Source organism: Loxodonta africana, chromosome 16, assembly GCF_030014295.1.
Source record: "Loxodonta africana isolate mLoxAfr1 chromosome 16, mLoxAfr1.hap2, whole genome shotgun sequence".
NCBI classification, from domain to species: domain Eukaryota; kingdom Metazoa; phylum Chordata; class Mammalia; order Proboscidea; family Elephantidae; genus Loxodonta; species Loxodonta africana.
Genome location: NC_087357.1, coordinates 11,211,778 through 11,232,698, shown reverse-complemented (window position 1 = coordinate 11,232,698; position 20,921 = coordinate 11,211,778). Strand labels below are relative to the sequence as shown.

General features: G+C 47.6%; 1 protein-coding gene across 2 annotated transcripts in view; it reads left to right on the top strand.

The window, feature by feature from the left end:
* Positions 1-4,320: 4,320 nt before the first annotated feature.
* The window catches only part of LHPP (phospholysine phosphohistidine inorganic pyrophosphate phosphatase), a 139,687-nt gene continuing 123,086 nt past the window's right edge, over positions 4,321-20,921 (top strand). For both annotated transcript variants that reach the window (XM_003419671.4, XM_064269211.1), the window contains exon 1: positions 4,321-4,470. In XM_003419671.4, the coding sequence (XP_003419719.2) occupies positions 4,346-4,470 (125 nt within the window). In that variant the 5' untranslated portion in view covers positions 4,321-4,345. The remainder of the gene's footprint in view (positions 4,471-20,921) is intronic.

Below are 20,921 nucleotides of genomic sequence, written 5' to 3'. Positions count from 1 at the left end.
AAAGAGACAGGGTAGCGCTCTCTCTCAGACCTCTGTGCACGTACCATTCCACCCCTTACTACCTGGGAAATTTCTTTTCACTTTCCATTCTCCTTTAACTGTTATTTCTTCTGTGAAGCTTTCCCTGACTTCCCTGGGCTGATGGGTACACCTGGGCCAGGCTTCCATGAGGGTCCTTGGTTTTGATTGGATTTTGGTCTTTGGTCTTGATTTTGCCTGATCAGCACGTGTTCCCCCTTCTCTGGTACCAGTACTTCAGTTTTGCCGTGTTCCCCATCCACCTTATATTGGATAGTGGTGGGACAATCAAGAGTCCTACCCTACCCTGTCCAGGGGGTGGGAGTGGGCTCCTATAGGGCCAGTCAGACTCTTTGTCCCTGGGAACCTGAAGCAGAGTGACACCAGGTTGGAGCTGCTGCATTGCGGCAGCGGTGCCCTGAAGAAATTGTCTGTCATCTCCCACTCCTGGAGCAGATTGAGGTCTGGTTGTTCAGCATTTCCTTGGATTCTTCAAACTGCCTTATATCCTTTCCAACCTCCCTTCTACTCCCACTTCTGGAATTAAATTAGCCAGAGTCAAAGAACGCTGACTGGCATAGCCTTTATCATACTATGTAGGATACAAGAGTGTCTGGTGCTCGCACTGTCGTAAAGTCAAGGACCAAAGACCATTCATCTTTGTGCCCATTAGCACCCTGCACTTTGCAGGCTGAAGAGCTGAAGGGACTAAATGATGGCCCAATAACTTACACCCGAAGCTCCACGGTATAGTTCAGGTGGATTGGAAACTCCATATCTTAAGAGGTGGTACAAGCTGAAAATATAAATAAGATCAAGAAACGTTTAGATGTGGATATGGGTTCATAATGGCCCTGAAATGCCATGCATTCATGGAACAACTATACACTTTTAAGAGAGCCGCCATGCTGGGCTCTTTGCAAAAGGCAAATACAGAGGTAGGAGAACCATGCACAGCCTTTCGGACGCTGGTAGAAATGTGTTGTGGGAACTAGTCTCCAAAGATGACCATCCTAATAAACCACTCTGCTCCATATTCATGCCTTCTGAGGTCCACTCCCACATGGAAGCTGGTCTGGCCCTGTGTCACCAATACAATGTGGCTGAAGTGACTCTGAGTGACTTCCAAGGCTAGTTGACAAGAAGCCTCCACCTTGTTCTCTTGGAACGCTCACCCTTGAGATGTTTCCTGTTACACTCTAGCTGGCGGGCTGTGAGCTACACAGAGGCCATGTTTAGGTGCTTGCTCGACAGCCCCAGCCGAGCTCTCACCAAAAGCCAGCATCAACCGACAGCCATGTGGCTAGCCATTTTGGACATTCTGAGTCGCCAGATGACCGTAGGTCCAGCCAGCATCATATTCAGCAAAGAACCACCCAACCAATTCACAGACTTGTGGGCAAAAATAAAATGATTGTCGTTTTAAGCTACTATGTTTTCGGGTCGTTCTTTATAAAACAATAGATAACTGGAACATATGTACTTAATGAGACGGTCGTCATGGAAATCCCGGTGGTTTAACCAACTAGGCACCTATGCTGGACATTCAGGTTTCCTCTCCAGATTCTTCTCCACCCTGATCTGTGCCACAGAAGCTGACCCACATCAGTGGGCTCCCTGTCCCCTACCTTCTAATTGGGTTCCATCAATGGGAAGCACCAGGAGGAGATATGAGGATGGGATGAAAGAGATTATTTAGATTATTCCCTCCCTGTCTACCAAAAGAGCCCTGGTGGCACAGTGGTTAAGAGCTCAGCTGCTAATCAAAATTCAGCCTTTCGAATCCACCAGCCATTCCTTGGAAACCCTGGGAGGCAGTTCTACTCTGTCCTAGGGTTGCTATAAATCAGACACCAACGGGTTTTGGTTGTCTACCAAAGGAGTCATTGGGTAGTGCAAATGGTTAACAAGCTTGGCTGCTAACTGGAAGGCTGGAGATTTGAGTCTACCCAGAGGCACCTTGGAAGAAAGTCCTGAAAATCTACTTCCAAAAAATCAGCCATTGAAAACCCTATGAAGCACAGTTCTACCATGACACTCATGGAGTCACCCTGAGTCAGAATCGACTTGACAGCAACTGGTGGTTTGGTGATTACATTGAGCCCAAATAACCCCTCCACCTCAAGATCGTAAACACAATCATATCTGCAAAGTCCCTTTGCCATGTAAGGTAAAATATTCACAGGTTCTGGGGATAGGACATGGGCATCTTCAAGGGGCCACTATTCTGTCTATCACGATCCTAGAGATGGGAAGTGATTTGCCCAAGGTCATGCACAAGCAAGTGTAAGAGGGAGAACTACTGCAGGCTCACTACACCAGCGGCTTTCTCCTCCTTGGCATGAGTCCGAGGCCCCGTCATTCTTAAAGGTCCGTTTCAGGCTGCACTTCTGCTCAGAAACCACTGCTGCCCTCCATGGGCCCCCGAGTCCATCCTCTGGCTGTGCTTCTACAGCATTTATGTCTATGTCACTCAGTGGCACTAGGCACACATTTGGTGTATAAAACTGAAGGTGTAACCTTTGTCCTCTGCCTGTCTTTACTCATTATAGGCAAAGATCACAACTTAGACCTTTTTGCATCTCTAGAGCCCACTCCACAGAGTAGAACCTCAGCACATGCATGTGGATCACAATTTTCATGGCAGATTCTACAGACTGACTCACTATTGCACCGGAGTCTGGAAAGCTGAAAACTGCATATCCCAGACTCCCTTGCAGGTTGGACTAGGTTCAACCAAGCCAGACACGGTGAAAGTGAGGTGGTGGTCACACACGGAAAGTCTTCTGAGGGCATGGTGGTGGGTGTGTTTGGTTCTTCTGGGGCAGCTGTGCTGGGGGCTGTATATCAGGCCCCTGGCATTTTCGGAGCCAAGTAGTGGGGACAGGGGTTCCAATGGAGTAGTGCAATTGGGCGTTTCTGTCCCCCATAACTCTGTAAGGTCCTTAATGCCCTGTGTAAACAAGTATCTTTAGCTGGAGTGGCTTCTATTGTCTGCAACTAAGAACCATGGCTAGAATGACGTATGATACTCTTTTCTCTCCCAACCAGATGGTATATCTCCAAGGGTCAGGAGCTACATTTCATATTTCTCCTGTATAATCAACAAACAGTACCCTCAGTAAACACATGAACAAGAGATGCACAACTAATTGAACTGACTTAAAGTTCTATCACTGATGATTCTTCACCCCATCTGTGAATCAATGGTCCTCTTGCAACTTCAAAGCTAAGTCAGGCCAGAAGTCAAATTGTCTTTAGTTTCAATTTCTATTCCTAAAAAGATCAGAGGGGCAATCAATGAAGCTCCTCCAGTCTGCCAATTTTTATTTATTGCAAAAGTAATATAACATTAACTAGAATTTCATTCATCCCAAATCTCACTGGCCTAACCCACTGGGCTAATCTCGTTTTCTTCCCAGCCCTATCCCTAGGCACTCTCATTTTTTGCAGGGCTGCTGTCCATGTAGAGTTTTGTATTCTACTTTTTCATATAACGTTCTCACATGGGCATGTCCCACGTTGTTATCTAGTCCGTACTTTTTGATGGCATCATATTTCATTCAGCAGCTGTGTGATAACTTCTTGAACAATTCTGGTCCCTGAATGTTTGCTTTTCTTCCAGCTTTTTTGGAGCATTAGAGCTTAAGCCGCAGTCATGGCTCGCCTTAGGATCATTTCCTTAGCATCACTCCCCAGGCACGAGATTGCCTGGTCAAAAGGAACGACTATTTCTATTGCTTTTAGTGTTGTCATACTCCCATGCCAAAGGACGAACACCCCAAAATCCACTGAGCGCCAGTCGATTCTGACTTATTGCGACCCTGTACGACAGAGAACTGCCCCATAGGGTTTCCAAGGCTGTCATATTTAAGGAAGCCAACTGCCACATCTTTCTCCCGCCCAGCTGTTGAGCGTTTAACCACTGCACCACCAGGGCTCCTCCAAAAGATGCGGGCACCAGCTAATCCCGTCCGCGATGGTACTGCCCCTCTTTAACTTTTGTTACTTTCACACTTGCCTCCTTGTCTCAACTTGCCTTGCTCTGATTTTTAGGTAGGTTGGCTACTTCCCAGGGGATCGTTTTCTGCTTTTCCTGCCCTTTGTCTTCTGATCTCCTGAGAAAAAGGCTTTGTTTTAAAAGAACTCCATTTCCGGGGCCCGTGACCCCCGCCCTAGAGGCTTACGTCCGCCGCGCCCCGCGCGCCGTCTAAGGTTCGCGCCTGTCCCCGCCCCGCCGAACTACACTTCCCAGGCGCCCCTGCGCGGCGAGCGTGACACAGGTCAAGGTGCGGAGTCTGAGGCGCGCGACAAGCGGCGGGGCGCAATGGCTGCGTGGCGCGAACGATTGGCCGGGGTGCGCGGGGTGCTGCTCGACATCTCGGGCGTGCTGTACGATGGCGGCGCGGGTGGCGGCGTGCCCATCGCCGGCTCCGTGGAGGCGGTGGCGAGGTTAGTGGTCGCGGGCGGGTCGCCGCGAGCGCCAGACGCCTTGCTCAGCCGGGTCCATTCAGTTGCTTCTGGCCGCTGCCAGGGTGGGCCGGGCCGGCGTCGGGGGCGGGGCCGGCGTCGGGGCGGGGCCGGCGTCGAGGGCGGGGCCATGCTTTAGCCCGCCCCCGCCCCGCCCTGCGTGGGGAGGACCTCGGTGCAGCCGGGGGAGGCGGGGGCGGGGACACTGCGGGCACAGTTAGATGAGCACCGGGCCTCGGCTGGCTAGAGCTGCGCTGTCAGCACTGTAGCCAGTCGCCGCAGGTGGCTACCGAGCACTTGAAAGGTGGCGAGTCTGAATTCAGATGTGTCGGAAGTATAAAATACACATCGGATTTGTAAGAGTTAACACGAAAAAAGGAAGTAAAATAGTTCATTAATATTTTTTGTATTGGTCACATGTTGAAGTGATGACGTTTTGAATATGCTCCCAGCACCTGAATATGCTAGGTTAATAAAATATATTAAATGAATTTCAGCTATTTTTATTTATTTTTGTTACTGTGATTACTAGAAAATGTCAAATTAGGCATCTACCTCGCATTCTATTTCTATTGGACAGACGGTAGCAGGAGGAGCTGCCAGGGCCAGGGTTGGCTCTACGGGAGCCTGGACTTTGTAATTGCTGTTGGCGCCTCTGGGAAGGGCTCACCGCACAGGATTCAGCCTCCCAGAGACAACAGCTGGGAGACCCTGGCTTGGTGGCCTGATCTTCCCGGACTCAGTTTACCTACCTCTAAATGGCAGTGTGTGAGAAGCAATCCAGACCTAGGAGACCCCTGAGCCTGGGGACTCCGTGCTGACTGATGGTCACTTTCAGTCCCTGCCTGCCTCTGCCTTTTCTCTATTAACCCCAAGGCCCTAGACTAGCTCATCATGAGACTAGCTTACAGATGAGCACTTTGTGGGTGGTGCTGTGGGAACAGAGCAGAGGGTGCTGAACTGTGTTTTGGGGTGAAGGGGGCTGACCTGGGGAGCAGCCATCGCAGCAAGACCAGAGCCTCAGTACTATGACTGAGGCAGACAGATCCTCATGGTGCCCATGTCTTGAGGGGAGATGGACAGTAAACCTGGATGCAGATAAATAAACCAAATCACTACAGCTTGGGATAAATGATGTGAAGAAAATAGGGTGCTGAGAGAGAGTGTAACGGGGTAAGGGTGTCCTGTGCTAGAGAGGGAGATCAGGGGTAGCTCTGGAGACAAGGCGTCTGGACTGGACTGGAGGGGTAAGAAGGAGACATCTGCAGGAGGAGGTGGAGGGATTGCCCTCCAGGCAGAGGGACCGGCAGCTGCAAAGGCCCTGAGGCAGAAGAGAGCTTGGCATGTTCAAGAAACTGAAGAGTAGTGACAGGGGAGAGTGGCTACACCAGGCAGGGGCTTGAAGGCAACAGAGAGGAGTCTGGATTTTGTCCTGAGTGCAGTGGGAAGTCACTGAAGATTGTAAGCAGGAGTGTCATGCGATCTGATTTATGTTTTAATGAAATTTGATGTTAAAAGTGAAACCGTGTAAGTACCAAATGAAAACATTGGAGATGTCTTTTGGAATCTTGGAGTGGGAGAAGGCCTTTACAACTACACCTCAAAATCGAGAAAGCAACAACAAATGAACAAAGGAGGTAAACAATTCACAAGAAAGGAAAAACGAATGACCTTTAAGCATATGGAAGATGCCCAACCTTATCCAAATAAGAGAAATGCAAATTAAAACTATGCTGAGATGCCATTTTTCATCTGTCAAATTGGCAAAAATCCAGAAGTTTGATAATGCATTCTCTTGGCAAGAGTCTGAGGAAACAGACCCTCTCATACGTTGCTTGAGGGAGATACATTTGACATTGTCTATCAGCAGCTCCACTTCCAGGACTCTGTCCTACAGCTACCTCATCCATGGAAGATGTTGTGGGCATGAGGTCATTCATGGCAACATCTTTTTTTTTTTTTTCAATTGTATTTTAGATGAAGGTTTACAGAGCAAATAAGTTTCTCATTAAACAATTAATACGCGTATTGTTTTGCAACATCGGTTACCAACCCCACAACATGTCAACACTCTCACCTTCTTGACCTTGGGTTCCCTGTTACCAGCTTTCCTGTCCCCTCCTGCCTTCTCGTCCTTGCCTCTGGGCTGGTGTGCCCATTTAGTCTCATTTTGTTTTATGGGCCTGTCTAACTTTTGGCTGAAGGGTGAACCTTAGGAGTGACTTCAGTACTGAGTTAAAAGGGCGTCTGGGGGCCATACTCTTGGGGTTTCTCCGTTCTCTGTCAGACCAGTAATTCTAGTCTTTTTGTGTGTGTGTGAGTTCGAATTTTGTTCTACATATTTTTCCAGCTCTGTCCGGAACCCTCTATTGTGATCCCTGTCAGAGCAGTCGGTAGTGGTAGCTGGGCACCATCTTGTTGTGCTGGACTCAGTCTAGTGGAGGCTGTAGTAGTTGTGGTCCATTAGTCCTTTAATCTTTCCCTTATGTCTTTGGTTTTCTTCAATCTCTTGCACCAGACGAGGTGAGACCAGTGGAGTATATTAGATGGCTGCTTGCAAGTTTTTAAGACCCCAGATGCTACTCACCAAAGTAGGATGTAGAACATTTTCTTTATAAACTATGTTATGCCTGGCAGCATCTTTTGGAATGGCGAAAGACTGGAAACAAGCCAAATGTCCATCAATAGGGGAATTTTTCAGTCCTAGTGAAATTTTTATTTTTTTTTAGTGGCGTAGGGCCGAAAGTGCTACAGCTGAAGCCACCAGCTGCTCCTTAGAAACTCTATGGGTCAGCTCTACTCTGTCCTATAGGGTCACAGTGAGTCAGAATTGACTTCAACGACAATGGGTTTGATTTTTTTTTTTTCGGTCTAGACGGTAGAATACCATACAGCATAGAAAGGAATGAGCGTGCTGTCTATGTAGTGATGTGGAGAGCTAAGACATAGTGTTAATGAAGACAACAAGCACGGGACAGGGTTGTGTCTGTTGTGTTGAGAAGGCGGAAATGCAAGAAACCATGGAAAGACACAGACTACTCAGGAGGAACAGCTGTGTGACAACCTGGAAACCAGCAAGAGGGGAGAACTGGGTGGTTGAAGGGCCAGGTGGGAGAAAGACTTCACTGTCTAGCTTTGTATGTAAACTTATGTAAAATTTGTGGACCATGTGAACGTATTCTGCCTTCAAGACATTAAATTGAAAGTATTTTAAGAAGATCTCTCTGACTACAAAGGGGAGACTGGACTGTGGGGAAAGGGGTATGTGGAACAGGTAACCAGATACCCTGGGTGACTTAGGGTCACCCAGGGAGAGATGATGGGGCTTGGACTAGGGAGGTGGCAATGGAGGTGGAAAGAAGGGGATGGATTAGCGATGTTTTGGAAATGGGACCCATGGGACTTGTTGATATAGTGAGGGCCAGGGAGAAGGTGGAATACAGGATGACTCCTAGCGTTGGACTTGAGCAGCTGGGGATGATGATGGAGTGGGTGCCATTCAGGGAGGGGACAGAGAGGGGGATGTGTGCTGGTGCCATGACCGTTCATGATGTAGGTCAAGTTCCTGGCCCAGCGCTTGGCACAGGATAGACCTCTCCACAGTATACCGTTTAAATATCTTATTTCATCTTATTAACACAGGATCTGCTGTTACACATACTTTCAATTCTTTTAAAATCAGAGGCGCTTAAAAACAACTTTTTATTAAAGTAAATTATACATATTAAGGAGCACTGGTGGCAAAGTTGTTAAGTGCTTGGCTGCTAACCGAAAGGTTGGCGGTTCAAATCCACCAGCCGCTCCACAGGAGAAAGATGTGGCAGTCTGCTTCCATAAAGATTTATAGCCTTGAAAACCCCATGGAGCAGTTCTGCTCTGTCCTGTAGAATCACTATGAGTTGGAATCGACTTGATGGCAATGGGTTTATACATATTAAAAAAGTGCACATATTTTTTTAAGTGCACAGCTCAATGAGTTTTCACAAACTGAACTCGGCTGTAACCAGCACCTCAGGAGTCCCCTTGGTCCTCCCCAGTTCCTGTTCTCCCCCACCCCCACCCCAGGTAACCACTATCCTGACATCTAGCACCACAACTTAGTTTTGCCAGCTTTTCACCTTATATAAATGGGATCATACAGCACGTATGTCTTGCTTCTTTTGCTCAACATTATGTTTGAAAGTTGTATCCTTATTTGTGGTATGTAGTTGTAGATTGTTCGTTCTCATGGTTTGTGGTGTTCTGCTAGGCGAATGTTCCTCCATTTATCCACTCCTTTATAGATGGGTATTTGTGCAGTTTCCCACTTTTGGTTATTATGAGTACCATTCCTATGAATATTCTGTGTCTTTTGGTAAGCACATGGATGCATTTCTGATGGGTATGTACTTAGGAGTAGGCTTGCTGAGTCACAACGTAGGTGTATGTTCAGCTTTAGTAGATGCTGCCAAATAGTTTTCCGAAGTGGTTGTACCAACTGAAACTCCAGGCAGCAATAGATGGGAGTTCCAGTTGCTCCATGCCCTTGCCACCACTTGAGTTTATTCATTCTTTTTATTTTAGCAAGGTCACTGTTATGGATTGAACTGTGTCCCCTGAAAAGATATGTTGAAGTCCTAACCCCTGGTACCTGTGAATGTGATCTTGTTTGGAAAGAGGATCTTTTCAGATGGGGTAGGGTACATCCTAATCCCATCCGAGTGGCGTCTTATAAAAGAGAAGACACACAATAGAGACAGAAGAAGGACAGCCACGTGACTATGGAGGCAGATACAAGCCAAGTAATGCCAAGGATTGCCCGCAGCCATCAGAATCTGGGAGTGAGACAGGGAACAGTTTCTTTCATGAAGCCCTCAGAAGGAATCAGCATACTCAGATTTGGACTTACAGCTTCCGGAATTGTGAGACAATACATTTCTCTTCCTTAAAGCCACTCACTTTGTGGTATTGTGTTACAGTAGCCCTAGGAAGCTGAGACAGTCACTTTTGCCTCTGAAAAAACCTGGAAAGTAAAGTAGATCAAGGATATGAACAGAGGCTAAGTACCTCCCTGTCCACCTTCTGCTGAGGAGCATAGAGCAGATTTCAGCAACAGCCTTAGAAAAGGTGGGAGCGTGCTACTTGCTGAGCCTTCATGTTCGGTCAGTAACCTGGGGCTGTGTACTCACCTTCTGGGAGGGTGAAGGCTCCGGGCTCTACAACACCAGCAAGATGGCTGCACTCCAGAGAGTGCTTACTATGTGCTAAGCATTCTGCTCAGCGTGGTTCTCTTGCCCTCTCACTGAACCTCCTGCAGGCCCAGGAAGCGGGTCCTGTTATCCCTCAGAGAGGGTTTGGGCTTGTCTGGGCTCCGCAGTAGGGATGGCACAGGCACAATTTGAACCCAGGTCAGCTTTATTCCAGGGGCCATGGTCTTAACCACTTTGCCAGACGCATCCTTGGAATCCCTTGAGAGGGAGGGGCCACTGGCAAAAGTCAACGGCTTCTCTGAAACAGCTTCTCCTCAGTCGGTGCTCCTAACCTGATACAGAACTCTCGAACACTTATGGGCAGAGGTGCCCCTCATGTTCTGTTACCTCTGTGGTTCCCCAAACAGGGCTTTGTTTTGATTCACTCTAACTCTGGCAGATTTATCTAGGGGTGTCCCTAGTACCAGCTATGCTGTGTAAATCTGACATCAATATAATAACTATCCTAAAATGCACCACAGCCAGTTATATAGCTAAGAGATGTGTATTGCCTTCGCCCCCGGAGAGCTGCTTTCTGGATGGCCTGTGTGATGGTTTTTGGTGAAGGCACCTTGTATCCATTATCTCAGAAGGTTTTATCATTGTGCTGCCTGGGCCCCTGAAGCCATAGGACAAAGTCCACCCACCTCTGCTGGATCCACCAGACCCATCTCAGGTTATCTTTATGGCCTCTTCTCCCTCTAGCCCCCTTACCCACTTGCTCCCCAGTTACAGACTTCCCAGTGGGGTTTTCATTGAGTGAGCCACCCCAAAAGCCCATTACCCACAGAGTCTGGTTCCACCTACGTTGTGGGGCCTTCTGGCCATTGGCCGACATTAGTTTTCTCTTCAGCCCCTCTGCTCTTTAAGGACAAGGCGCCTCCACCCTGGCTGGGCCAGAGAGCAGGAGGTTCTCTGTGGGGCCGACTGACCGTGCTGCAGGCCTGGAAATGCCCATGTGCCCTCCGTGGTGACCCCGGTCCCACACCCCCTGTGCCCACGGACACTGCACAGATGCACGGAGTTCAGTGTCTCAGGGCTTCGTGGCAGTGAAGGTAGTGCAGGGAATTCTTCCCCAGTAAAATACAGATGCTTTTGGAGGTGTTCCGGGGGACTTTTTGGGATCCAGGACACTGTTATTTCTCTCTCTTGGTGGCTGAGCCAAGAATGGACTCAGGACCAGGAATCTTTTCCAGAACAGGGCTCTGCATGACAGGTGCATAAAGCCGGGTGTTCAGCTGGCTTTTGCAGCCACGGGAGGGTGGCCTCCTTGATGTGTAGGCTCGCTTTGAAGTCACACAGCAGCTCAAAGGAAGTTCCTGGGGGCGAGACCGCCCCCCCAGCGAGGGAACTGCGGGGTGGGGGAGGGACAGGGACGGGCCCTGGGGCAGCCTAGTACGCCTCCAAGGATGCCTTCCTGGATGTTCCCGGCACCATCTCCCTCCCCTTTTCTGGACCTAGGAGAGCTGACTCACAACCCACCACTCTCCCTGGGTTTCCCTTGGGAGCAAGTGTCCTCAGATTTTCTGAAAGGTTCCTGCTTCTTTTGGGGCACAAAGCACATAGAAAGTATAAACTCTGCTTTTTAAAGAACATCAACCACAATAATGAGAGGCAGCATTCCTTGAAGGAGGGCCTGTAACGTGCCAGGCAGGTGCTTTACCTGCCACCCAAGGTATCTTCACAGCCGGCCCCTAAGGTAGGGAAGGTGAGGAGAGCAGGCCCAGAGAGACTCAGGAACTGGTGTAAGTGGAAAAAGTGACTGAGCCGGAATTAGACCCAGGTCCAAAGCCCCGGTTTTTCCCACAATGCTGCACTCTGCTTCTTGTTAAAGGTGCATTCATTTATTCATTCACTCATTCATTTATTCATTCACTCATTCGCTCACTCATTTATTGAGTGTGCTGATTCTCTACTGTTCAGGCCCCGGGGATAGAAGTCTTGGCTCTGGTGGAGCGGATGTTCGTGGGGGAGCTGCAGGAGACAGCACACATATAGAGAGGCAAGATGTTGGATAGAGGGAGATGAAGCCTTAGGCCACCGGAGTCGGGGAGCCCAGGGTGGGGGTGTATGGCCTGACAAATGGGTGCTATATGGGCTGAGATGAGAGGATGTGAGGGACCCATCTCGTGGTCATCGGGTAAGAGGACCCCAGACGGGAACAGGAGGCCCAGCTCCTGAGGCCCCCCCAGCTGTGTCCCCTGGCTCTTCTCATCTGAGGAGTCACAGGGGGACCCCTGGCTGGTCCAGGACTTGTGGGCGGTGCAGCCTCTACAGACATCTGTAGCTGGCCAGGTCCCCCCATTGGGCCCTTTATTGGAGCCCATTCATGGGTGAATTGGGCTGCCCCCAGGGAGCCTTTCAGAGGGGATGGCGGCACAAAGGCACAGCGCTGGCCCTCGGCATCTGCATGTGAAAGGTGGAGGCCTTTACTGCGTCCTGTCACTGGCCTCCGAAGCACACCTGTGGCTGCCGGAAGGAGACGGTGGGCCCCGGCCCAGGGCAGCCTCGTAAAGCAATTCCCTCAGGGTTGCCCAGATGGCCCAGGCCAGCGACTGGCCCTTCAGGGTGCTGTGTCCTGGGGTATGTCCCAGCAGGCCTCAGGGCAGCGAGGGACTAGGCCCAGAGGCCTGCCCAAGGCCAGCGGTGCTGCACACTGGCCTCCCCGACCATTCCTGCCCTGGGGCGGGGGTCCCAGAGGAGGGGCAGCGCTGGCAGCACCACCACAGCCCCCACGGCCTGCGGTCCATGCCGTGGGACACCTGCATGGCCCCCACGTGGTGAAGCACCTGCGGAGGGGCCTTCCGGCTGCTGACGGTGAGGGCGGCTGTTTGACTTGGCGCAGCCAACAGGGCTTTCCTAACAGCCTGGACCTTGGACAGGGGGTGTTTGTGGAGAATGTCCTGCCACTTGTGGTACCAGGACTGTCGGGAGCTTAACCGCGTCGTCCTCAGAAATGGGGGCAGGGCGGGTAGGAGAGAACCTGCCCGTAGCCTGGGCTTTGGTTTTTCTTTTTTTTGTACAATTTCTGTATTTTACATTTCATAAGTAATGGGTGATTTTCTTCTTGGAAACATTCCTACCAGTGCATGAGTACAGAGTTAGAAGTGCAAGCCTTCCTTCACCAGCCCCATCCCAGCCACCTCCTCGGGGACCACTGGGGATCCTTCCGGGCCTTTTGCTCTGTTTCCCCAAAAGCACAGTGAGTTTTAAGAGGCAGCCCCTCCCTCCCTGAATCTTGTCCAGTCCCATGAACACCCCATCACACACCGGCCTCCCGGCCTCCTCACTCTGCTGGGACCTGGGCACCCTCGAATTGCCTGAGGAATGTTTTTGTTAGTTCACAGGAGGCTCCTGTTGGCAAAAAGCTTATGCAGCGGCAGAGCTTTTATCCCCCAAATGAAGCTTTGGGTGGAAACCTAATATATAAAAAAGATGAAAGAGCAGTGTTTGAGTGGTGTAAATTTTGTATGTTCAGATCTTAACAATTTATCAATGAAAATGGTGAAAGCGTTTTGAGAAATAAAAAAACTGAAGCCTGGGCACTGGACACCATGCCTCAGTTTGACATCTGCTGGTCGTATCTGTGTGTTTATATGTTTGTGGCTAGAAGCCACCCACGTGCTTGCCAGGAGGGGCTGAGGTTGCAGAATAGTACTCAGCTGTTAAAAAGAACGAGGTAGTCTGGTGTGTACTGACGTGGCTTGTGTACCGTGGCTATACTAAGTGAAAATGTTATACAGTAATGTGTATAGGCTCCCATGTATTTATTTATTATAGAAAAATGAAGGAAGGAAACACAACAAACTCCCGCATTATCTGGGGTAGCTTAATAACAGAACTGCAGACCTAAATTGTGTGGAAGGAAACCATGGGAACACAGATGGCTGTGTGAGGCTGTAGCCATGCTTTACCCTCAAGAGTATAAAACCTGTTTCTTGTTGCTGATCTCAGCCGGGGTGGGCAGGGTCACCCATGTAAATCAAGTGCAGCCAGGTGGAGGTTCTGGAATGGACTTAATGGTTTACCCCAACAGATGCTGCCTCTGGAAGGAGCCCTGGGCTAATGGGGAGGTGGGTGGGCCAGACTGTGTAAGAAGCTCACAAGTGGAGTCATGCCCCCCACCCTGCCTGCCCCCCAGCGCCCATGGGTGTACAGAGAAGCTGTACTGGCCAAGCACTGCCAATATGCGGCCGTTAACTGTAGGGGCAATTTTCCATGACTCTGAGGTCAGGTGGGTGAGGTGGTTCTCCAGTTTGTAGAGGAGGAAACGGAGGCTCAGAGAGAGGACGGGACTTGCTCAAAGATATTCCTTGAGGATAGATAGAGCCGGGGCTGATGCCCTAGCCGGGGCCAGGTGTGCCTCTTACCTGTCTCCGGAGCTTTATCCCATCACCTAAAAATGGTAGGTTTCAGCTCCTGTGGGTCAGAGCCTGGGTGGAGTCCCAGCTCTGCCCCGCAGCAGCCGTGGTGGCCTCCAGCAAGCTCCTTAGCCTTTTTGTGCCTCAGTCGCCTCCCTGTAATAGTCCCAGTGTCACAGGGGCATGTGAATTAAGTGAGCTATTGTCTATTAAACCAGCGGTTTACTTATTCCAAGTCCGGTAGCTAAGGAGCATTTTGTTGCTTGAAGGGTCACATCAAGTTGAGGTGGTTACTTTGCAAATAAAGCAGGTCTTTTAATTGTCCAACTTTGTGTACATTCCAAACAAAACCACTCAGTCCTGCTGTAGGGGTTGGTATGTTTTTCACACATGTATGTATTTTCATCAGGCCAACATTAAAGGTCCTGGCTCAGGGAGCCCTGCTGCAAATGGTTAAGCACTCGGCTGCTAAGGGAAAGGTTGGCGGTTCAAACCACTCAGCCGTGGTTCAGAAGACAGGCCTGGCAATCTGCTCCCATAAAGATTACAGCCAAGAAAATCCTATGAGGCAGTTCTGCTCTGTCACACAGGGTCACCGTGAGTTGGGATCGACTTGATGGCACCTAACAACAGTAGTCCTAGCTCTGCCTCAAGCTAGCTGTGTGACCCTGGGCAAGTCACTCAGATCCTCCAAACCTCAGGTCCTTGCTGTGAGGGGGTCTGTTGCAAACCTCGAGAGGATTTAGCGTGAGCATGTGGGCCAAGCACACAAGAGGCCACCAGCACTGGGCACTGCCGTTAGCTGTTGGTGGGGCTCCCTCTGTCCTGGGTGCCCTGGGGCCTCCTTCCAGGCCGGCACTCCGGGGCATTTCCTCCCCTGGCCTGGGTGGAAGTTTCCCCTCATCTTCCTTCAATCCTGTCCTTGGACCCTGCTCTCCGAGCACCCTCCAGAAGGGAGGCCTCCCTCGCTCCTGGCTTCCTCCCACTGTCCCAGCTCACTAGATGGCTGGCTTCCTGTCAGTACCTGCTTCGAGGGCGGAGGTCCCCCTGCCCCCAGTACTGGGCTTATCAGGGGTGTGGTTGTCACTGTCACCACTGTCGTCATCACTGCCATTTACTGGGTATTTGTAACGTGCCTGGTGCGTCCCAAATGCTATTTAATGTCCTTCTTACAACAGCCCTATGAAGTAGCTACTGTTAAAAAACCAAACCAAACAAGGAAGCCCATTGACCCAAAAAAAACTAGCACGGCTGGCTAGAATGACTGATGGATACTCAGGAAGTGATCTCACAGCGTTGGCAAAAGATGCAGCAATGGGGCCTATCCAAGAACTAAAGCCAGAGCAGGCGAAGAATATGTCTGCCAGCGAGATGAGAAATATTCAATTATCTGATCTCAGTGAGCCCTTGAAAAAGATAAAGCAGCATTGGCCTTCAAACCTTAGAAGTGTCCATGCATTGGAACAAGGACTTTGGAGATACCACCGTTTAAGGAAATACCTGTATAAACCTGCTGAGCATTTTAGTTAGCAAGGAATACATCATCTTCAATGAGCAGTTACCAGCTACAGAAAATCAGCCTAAGTTCACAGGACTTTTCAGTCTTACAAGCATTTGTGCACTAAACTTGAAGATGAACCAGCAAAGTAATTTAAATAAGGTATACTACGGGAATGGAATAGTTGGTTGGTTAAGGCCTCTTTGCCTTGATGGTCATGTTTATCCCAATGGGCTCTGCAAGATCACAACAAAAACTGATTATGGTCTTCTCTGCCAATAAAAATAGCAACGATTCAGCACTTGGCTGCTAACTGAAAGGTTGGCAATTCGAACCCATCAGCCGATACACGGGAGAAAGATATGACAGCCTGTTTCTGTAAAGATTTACAGTCTTGGAAACCCTATGGGGCAGTTCTACTCTATCCTTTAGCGTCACTATGAGTCAGAATTGACTCCACGGTTTTTTTTTTGGCTACCAATATAATCATAATGTGAATAATAATTTGTATATTGCGTAGCAGAAGAAAGTATTCCAGAGACAGTGAATGTTAGAAGACACAGAGCCTTTTGTTTGTTTTTCGTCTGATGTCTTTTCTTAATACAGTCACGTTTTTCCTGTTTTCCTTTCCTACTGTTGTCTTAACTATGGATGATTGGAATGCCAAACACTAGAAGTTTCCTTGTTGTTGTTTTTCTTCTCCTTTTACAAATTTGGTGTGCCAAAGGAAACTTTTTCCTATGTCATATGTAAGAACAAGTATTTTAAGGGTTTTTTCCTTCTTCATAAATCTGCACACGTTCAACAATTGTTATGTTCTTTTTAATTTGTTTTTCTATTAGTTTTCCACCAGACAATTTAGAAAATATGATAGCAACAAAGCAAATCTGTTGAACAGGTAAGAGTTGAAAGTCTGAGTTGCTCTGCTATGCAGTATGTAGACCAGTCTTCATGTGACCTACAATCATTTTTCTTTTGTCAGAAGTCTATTGTAGACTGTTAACTTATTCCTGATGGAATTTTTTTTCTGCTAGAATTACTCTTAATACTTAAGAGAACAAGTTTAGCCACTCTCAAAATGGTTCTAGTTCTAGAGAAGGGACTTCTAATTTATTGCTTGTTACTTTCTTACTGTTTACAGGAATAATTATAAGCTGGTGGAACTACCATCTTTTATTCTGAATAATTATTAAGCTCTTCAATGAAACTTTAAAAAGTTACTGAATTTTTATACGCTGCACACATTTTATAGGTTTCTTGTCCTTACTTTATTAACTCAAAAGTTCTATTTTGTCAACCTGTTCTTTGTGTCCCCAAAATGTATAGTAATGCTGTTTCTTGTTTGTGTAAATATGCTTGGATTTTTATTTTAAAAATGTTACTGTAGGAGTTAGACACTCATATCCTGGCCTTTTAAATATTGTGATAAAGGCAAATGAGTATTTGCCCTTCGTTTACTGGTTAAAAGTTTGTTTATAGAATTTTTCTTTGGTGCTTAAATGATGTCATGAAAATGCCATCTGTGGAAAAAAAATTATTTGTAGTAGTAACATTTTTCATTTAGGAAAGCACCTTTGATATGGCCATAACATGTTAAAAATCAAGAACTTACCCCAACTAAATGAGAATTTTGTAGAGACATAAATTCTTGTTCATTTTATTCTTGTTCTTGTTAAAGATGTATCTAAATAGAGAAGATGGATGATTTCTTAGGATAATGTGCTGTTTGTAGGCGTAACTTAAATCACGCCGCTTCTCACTGTGACTTAGAACTTCCTAGATCTTTAAAATGAGAGTTTTGATAAACAGAAAAATATTTAAAGCCAGGACTGAATTACTGGGCTGAGGGCTGGAGACCATGGTCTCAGGAGACATCTAGCTCAATTGGCATAACACAGTTTATAAAGAAAGTGTTCTACATCTTATTTTGGTGAGTAGCGTCTGGGGTCTTAAGAGCTTGTGAGCGGCCATCTAAGTTACTCCACTGCTTTTACCCTCTCTGGAGCAAGGAAGAATGAAGAAAACTAAAGACACAGGGAAAGATTAGTCCAAAGGACCAAAAGACCACAAGTACCACAGGCTTCACCAGACTGAGTCCAGCACAACCGGATAGTGCCTGGCTACCACCACAGATTGCTCTGATAAGGATCACAATAGAGGGTCCTGGACAGAGCCGGAGAAAAATGTAGAGCAAAGTTCTAACTCACACACACAAAAGAAGACCAGACTTAATGGTCTGACAGAGACTGAAGAAACCCTGAGAGTATGGCCCCTGGACTCCCTTTTAACTCAGGACTGAAGTCACTTCTGAGGTTCACCCTTCACCCAAAGATTAGACAGGCCCATAAAGGAAAATGAGACTAAAGGGGCATACCAGCCCAGGGGCAAGGACAAGAAGGCAGGAGGGGACAAAAAAGCTGGTAATAGGGAACCCGAAGTCGAGAAGGGGAAAGTGTTGACATGCCCTGGGGGAGGGCAACCAATGTGACAAAATACGTGTGGAGGCGGAGCCAAGATGGCGGAATAGACAGAGGCTTCCATCCAGCACTCTTTACAACAAAGACCCGAAAAAACAAGTCAAATGAGTATATTTGTGACAAGCTGGGAGCCCTGAGCATCAAACGTAAGCTTGGACAAGGAACTGAGGGGCAGGGGAAGGAAGACACCGTTCAGAAGGGTAGAGGAGTTACTGGACCTGAATCGCGGGGAGCCCTCAGGCACCATTCCCGGAGCGGTGGTGGCTGCGGCGGCAGTGGCGGCAGCGGCGGAGGCAGTGGCGGAGGCAGTGGCGGCAGTGGCAGTGGGCGGCAGGCTGGTCCTAGCGTTCTGCCGCAGTTCCCTCAGGGAGAAGCAGCAGCCACACAGCCCACTCACACCTCCGGAACCTGAGCAGAATGGCACTCTTGGCAAAAGCTAAGTACTTGTGTATATTTTACCGCGCCCCCACCCCCACCCCCAAGCCGGCTGCAGCGGCTGAATCCCTGGGCCTGAGATAGACCCTGGTAAGTGCCTAGAGCCGTCCTCCCGGCCTTGGAGAAGGAAAAAATTTCCAACTGGTGGGAAAAGATAATTTGCTAGCTCCATTAACTGGGGGAGCTCAGGACAGAAGCGGCTGCTGTCCAGGCATAAACCGTCCATGGACCTTGAGCACCTTTCCCTTCTGCATGGACCTGTGTGGGTCTATTTTGGGAGAATAGGCCCTTGTTGGCAAACTCCAATCATTTCAGCGGTGTGGTGGAGAGGTGGGTGTTTGATGTTTCACATTGCTTTGCCTATTAAACAAGGTCCTCACCTACCCACAACAGGGACCTAAGGACTGGTGGCTCCACTTGGGTCGCCCAGCCACCTGCGACAGGGGTCCAGGGATAACTGGTACCTCCCAGTCCTTACAACAAAATCTTTGGGTGCCCATGGTCCCTCTGCAGAGCCCACCGACCAGCATGCTCTAGGGAACAGAGATGCGTGTTCCTCAGAGACACTTGGGGGTCGGTTCTCAGCCCCCTGCCTTGTTCAGAGCGTGACCCCCTACTGCAATCAGGTACGGGTTTATATGCCAATCACCTGTGCCCCTCTAAGACTGTAGGACAGAGCCTGTACCACACACTTGATATCAGCTACCTGGAAATCTGAGCTGAAGTCATACAAGAAAACTGAATGAACTCCTAGACTGATATACCTGATAACAGCTCCAGCCAGCTGGGAACAGGACGTGAGAGCTCCAAAGGTGAAAATAATCAAGCTAGCTCACTCAAGCAACCCATAGGGGTATACCAAAACAAAACAAAGCAAGCAGCTATGACAGAGTAGGCAAGCATAAACTAATACAATAACTTATAGATGGCTCAGAGACAACAGTCAATATCAAGTCACATAAAGAAACAGACCATGATCACCTCAATAGGCTGTCAAAACAAAGAATCCAGGGATCTTTTAGATGGAAAGTGCATTCCTGGAATTACCAGATGCAGAATACAGAAGTTTAATATACAGAACCCTTCAAGACATCAAGAAGGAAATGAGGCAATACGCAGAACAAGCCAAGGAACACACAGATGAAGCAACGGAAGAAATCAGAAAGATTATTCAGGGACATAATGAAAAGTTTAATAAGCTGGAAAAATCCATAGACAGCAATCAGAAATTCAGAAGATTAACAATAAAATTACCGAATTAGAAAACTCAATAGAAAGTCAGAGGAGCAGAATTGAGCAAGTAGAAGCTAGAATTATCCATCGAAGATAAATCACTTGGCACTAATATATTTGAAGAAAAATCAGTTAAAAGAATTAAAAAAAAAATGAAGAAACCTTAAGAATCATGTGGGACTCTATCAAGAGAAATAACCTACGAGTGATTGGAGTACCAGAACAGGGAGGGATAACAGAAAATACAGAGAAAATTGTTGAGGATTTATTGGCAGAAAACTTCCCTGATACTGTGAAGGATGAGAAGATATCTATCCAAGATGCTCATCGAACTTCACATAAGGTAGATCTTAAAAGAAAGTCACCAAGACATATTATAATTAAGCTTGCCAAAACCAAAGATAAAGAGACAATTATAAGAGTAGTGAGGGATAAAAGAAAAGTCACCTACAAAGGAAAGCCAATAAGAATAAGCTCGGACTACTCGGCAGAAACCATACAGGCAAGAAGGCAATGGGATGACATATTTAAAAAATTGAAGGAAAAAAATTGCCTGCCAAGAATCATATATCCATCAAAACTGTCACTTAACTATGAAGGTGAAATTAAGACATTTCCAGATAAACACAAATTTGGGGACTTTGTAAAAACCAAACCAAAACTACAAGAAATACTAAAGGGAGTTCTTTGGTTAGAAAATCAATAATATCAGGTATCGACCCAAGACTAGAACACTGGGCAGAGCAACCAGAAGTCAAACCAGACAGGGAAATCAAAACAAAACAAAACAAAACAAAGCAAGATTAAAGAAAAAAAAAAAGCCCAACACAGGGTAATGGCGATGTTATTATATAAAAGAAGATAACATTAAAATAATGAAGAGGGACTAAGAAATGTAATCATACACCTTCCATATGGAGAGGAAGATACGGCGATACAAAGACAATAAAAGTTAGTTATAAATTTAGAAAAATAGGAGTGAATAATAAGGTAACCACAAAGGAGACAAACTATCCTACTCGTCAAAATAAAATACAAGGGAAAAATATGGACTCAGCAGAAACAAAATCAACAACAACAAATATGAGGAAAGAACAATATATAAAGAAAATCTACTCAGCACATAAAATCAAGTGCGAAAAAGAAGCTGTCAACACACAAAAAAAGACATCAAAATGATAGCACTAAATTCATACCTATC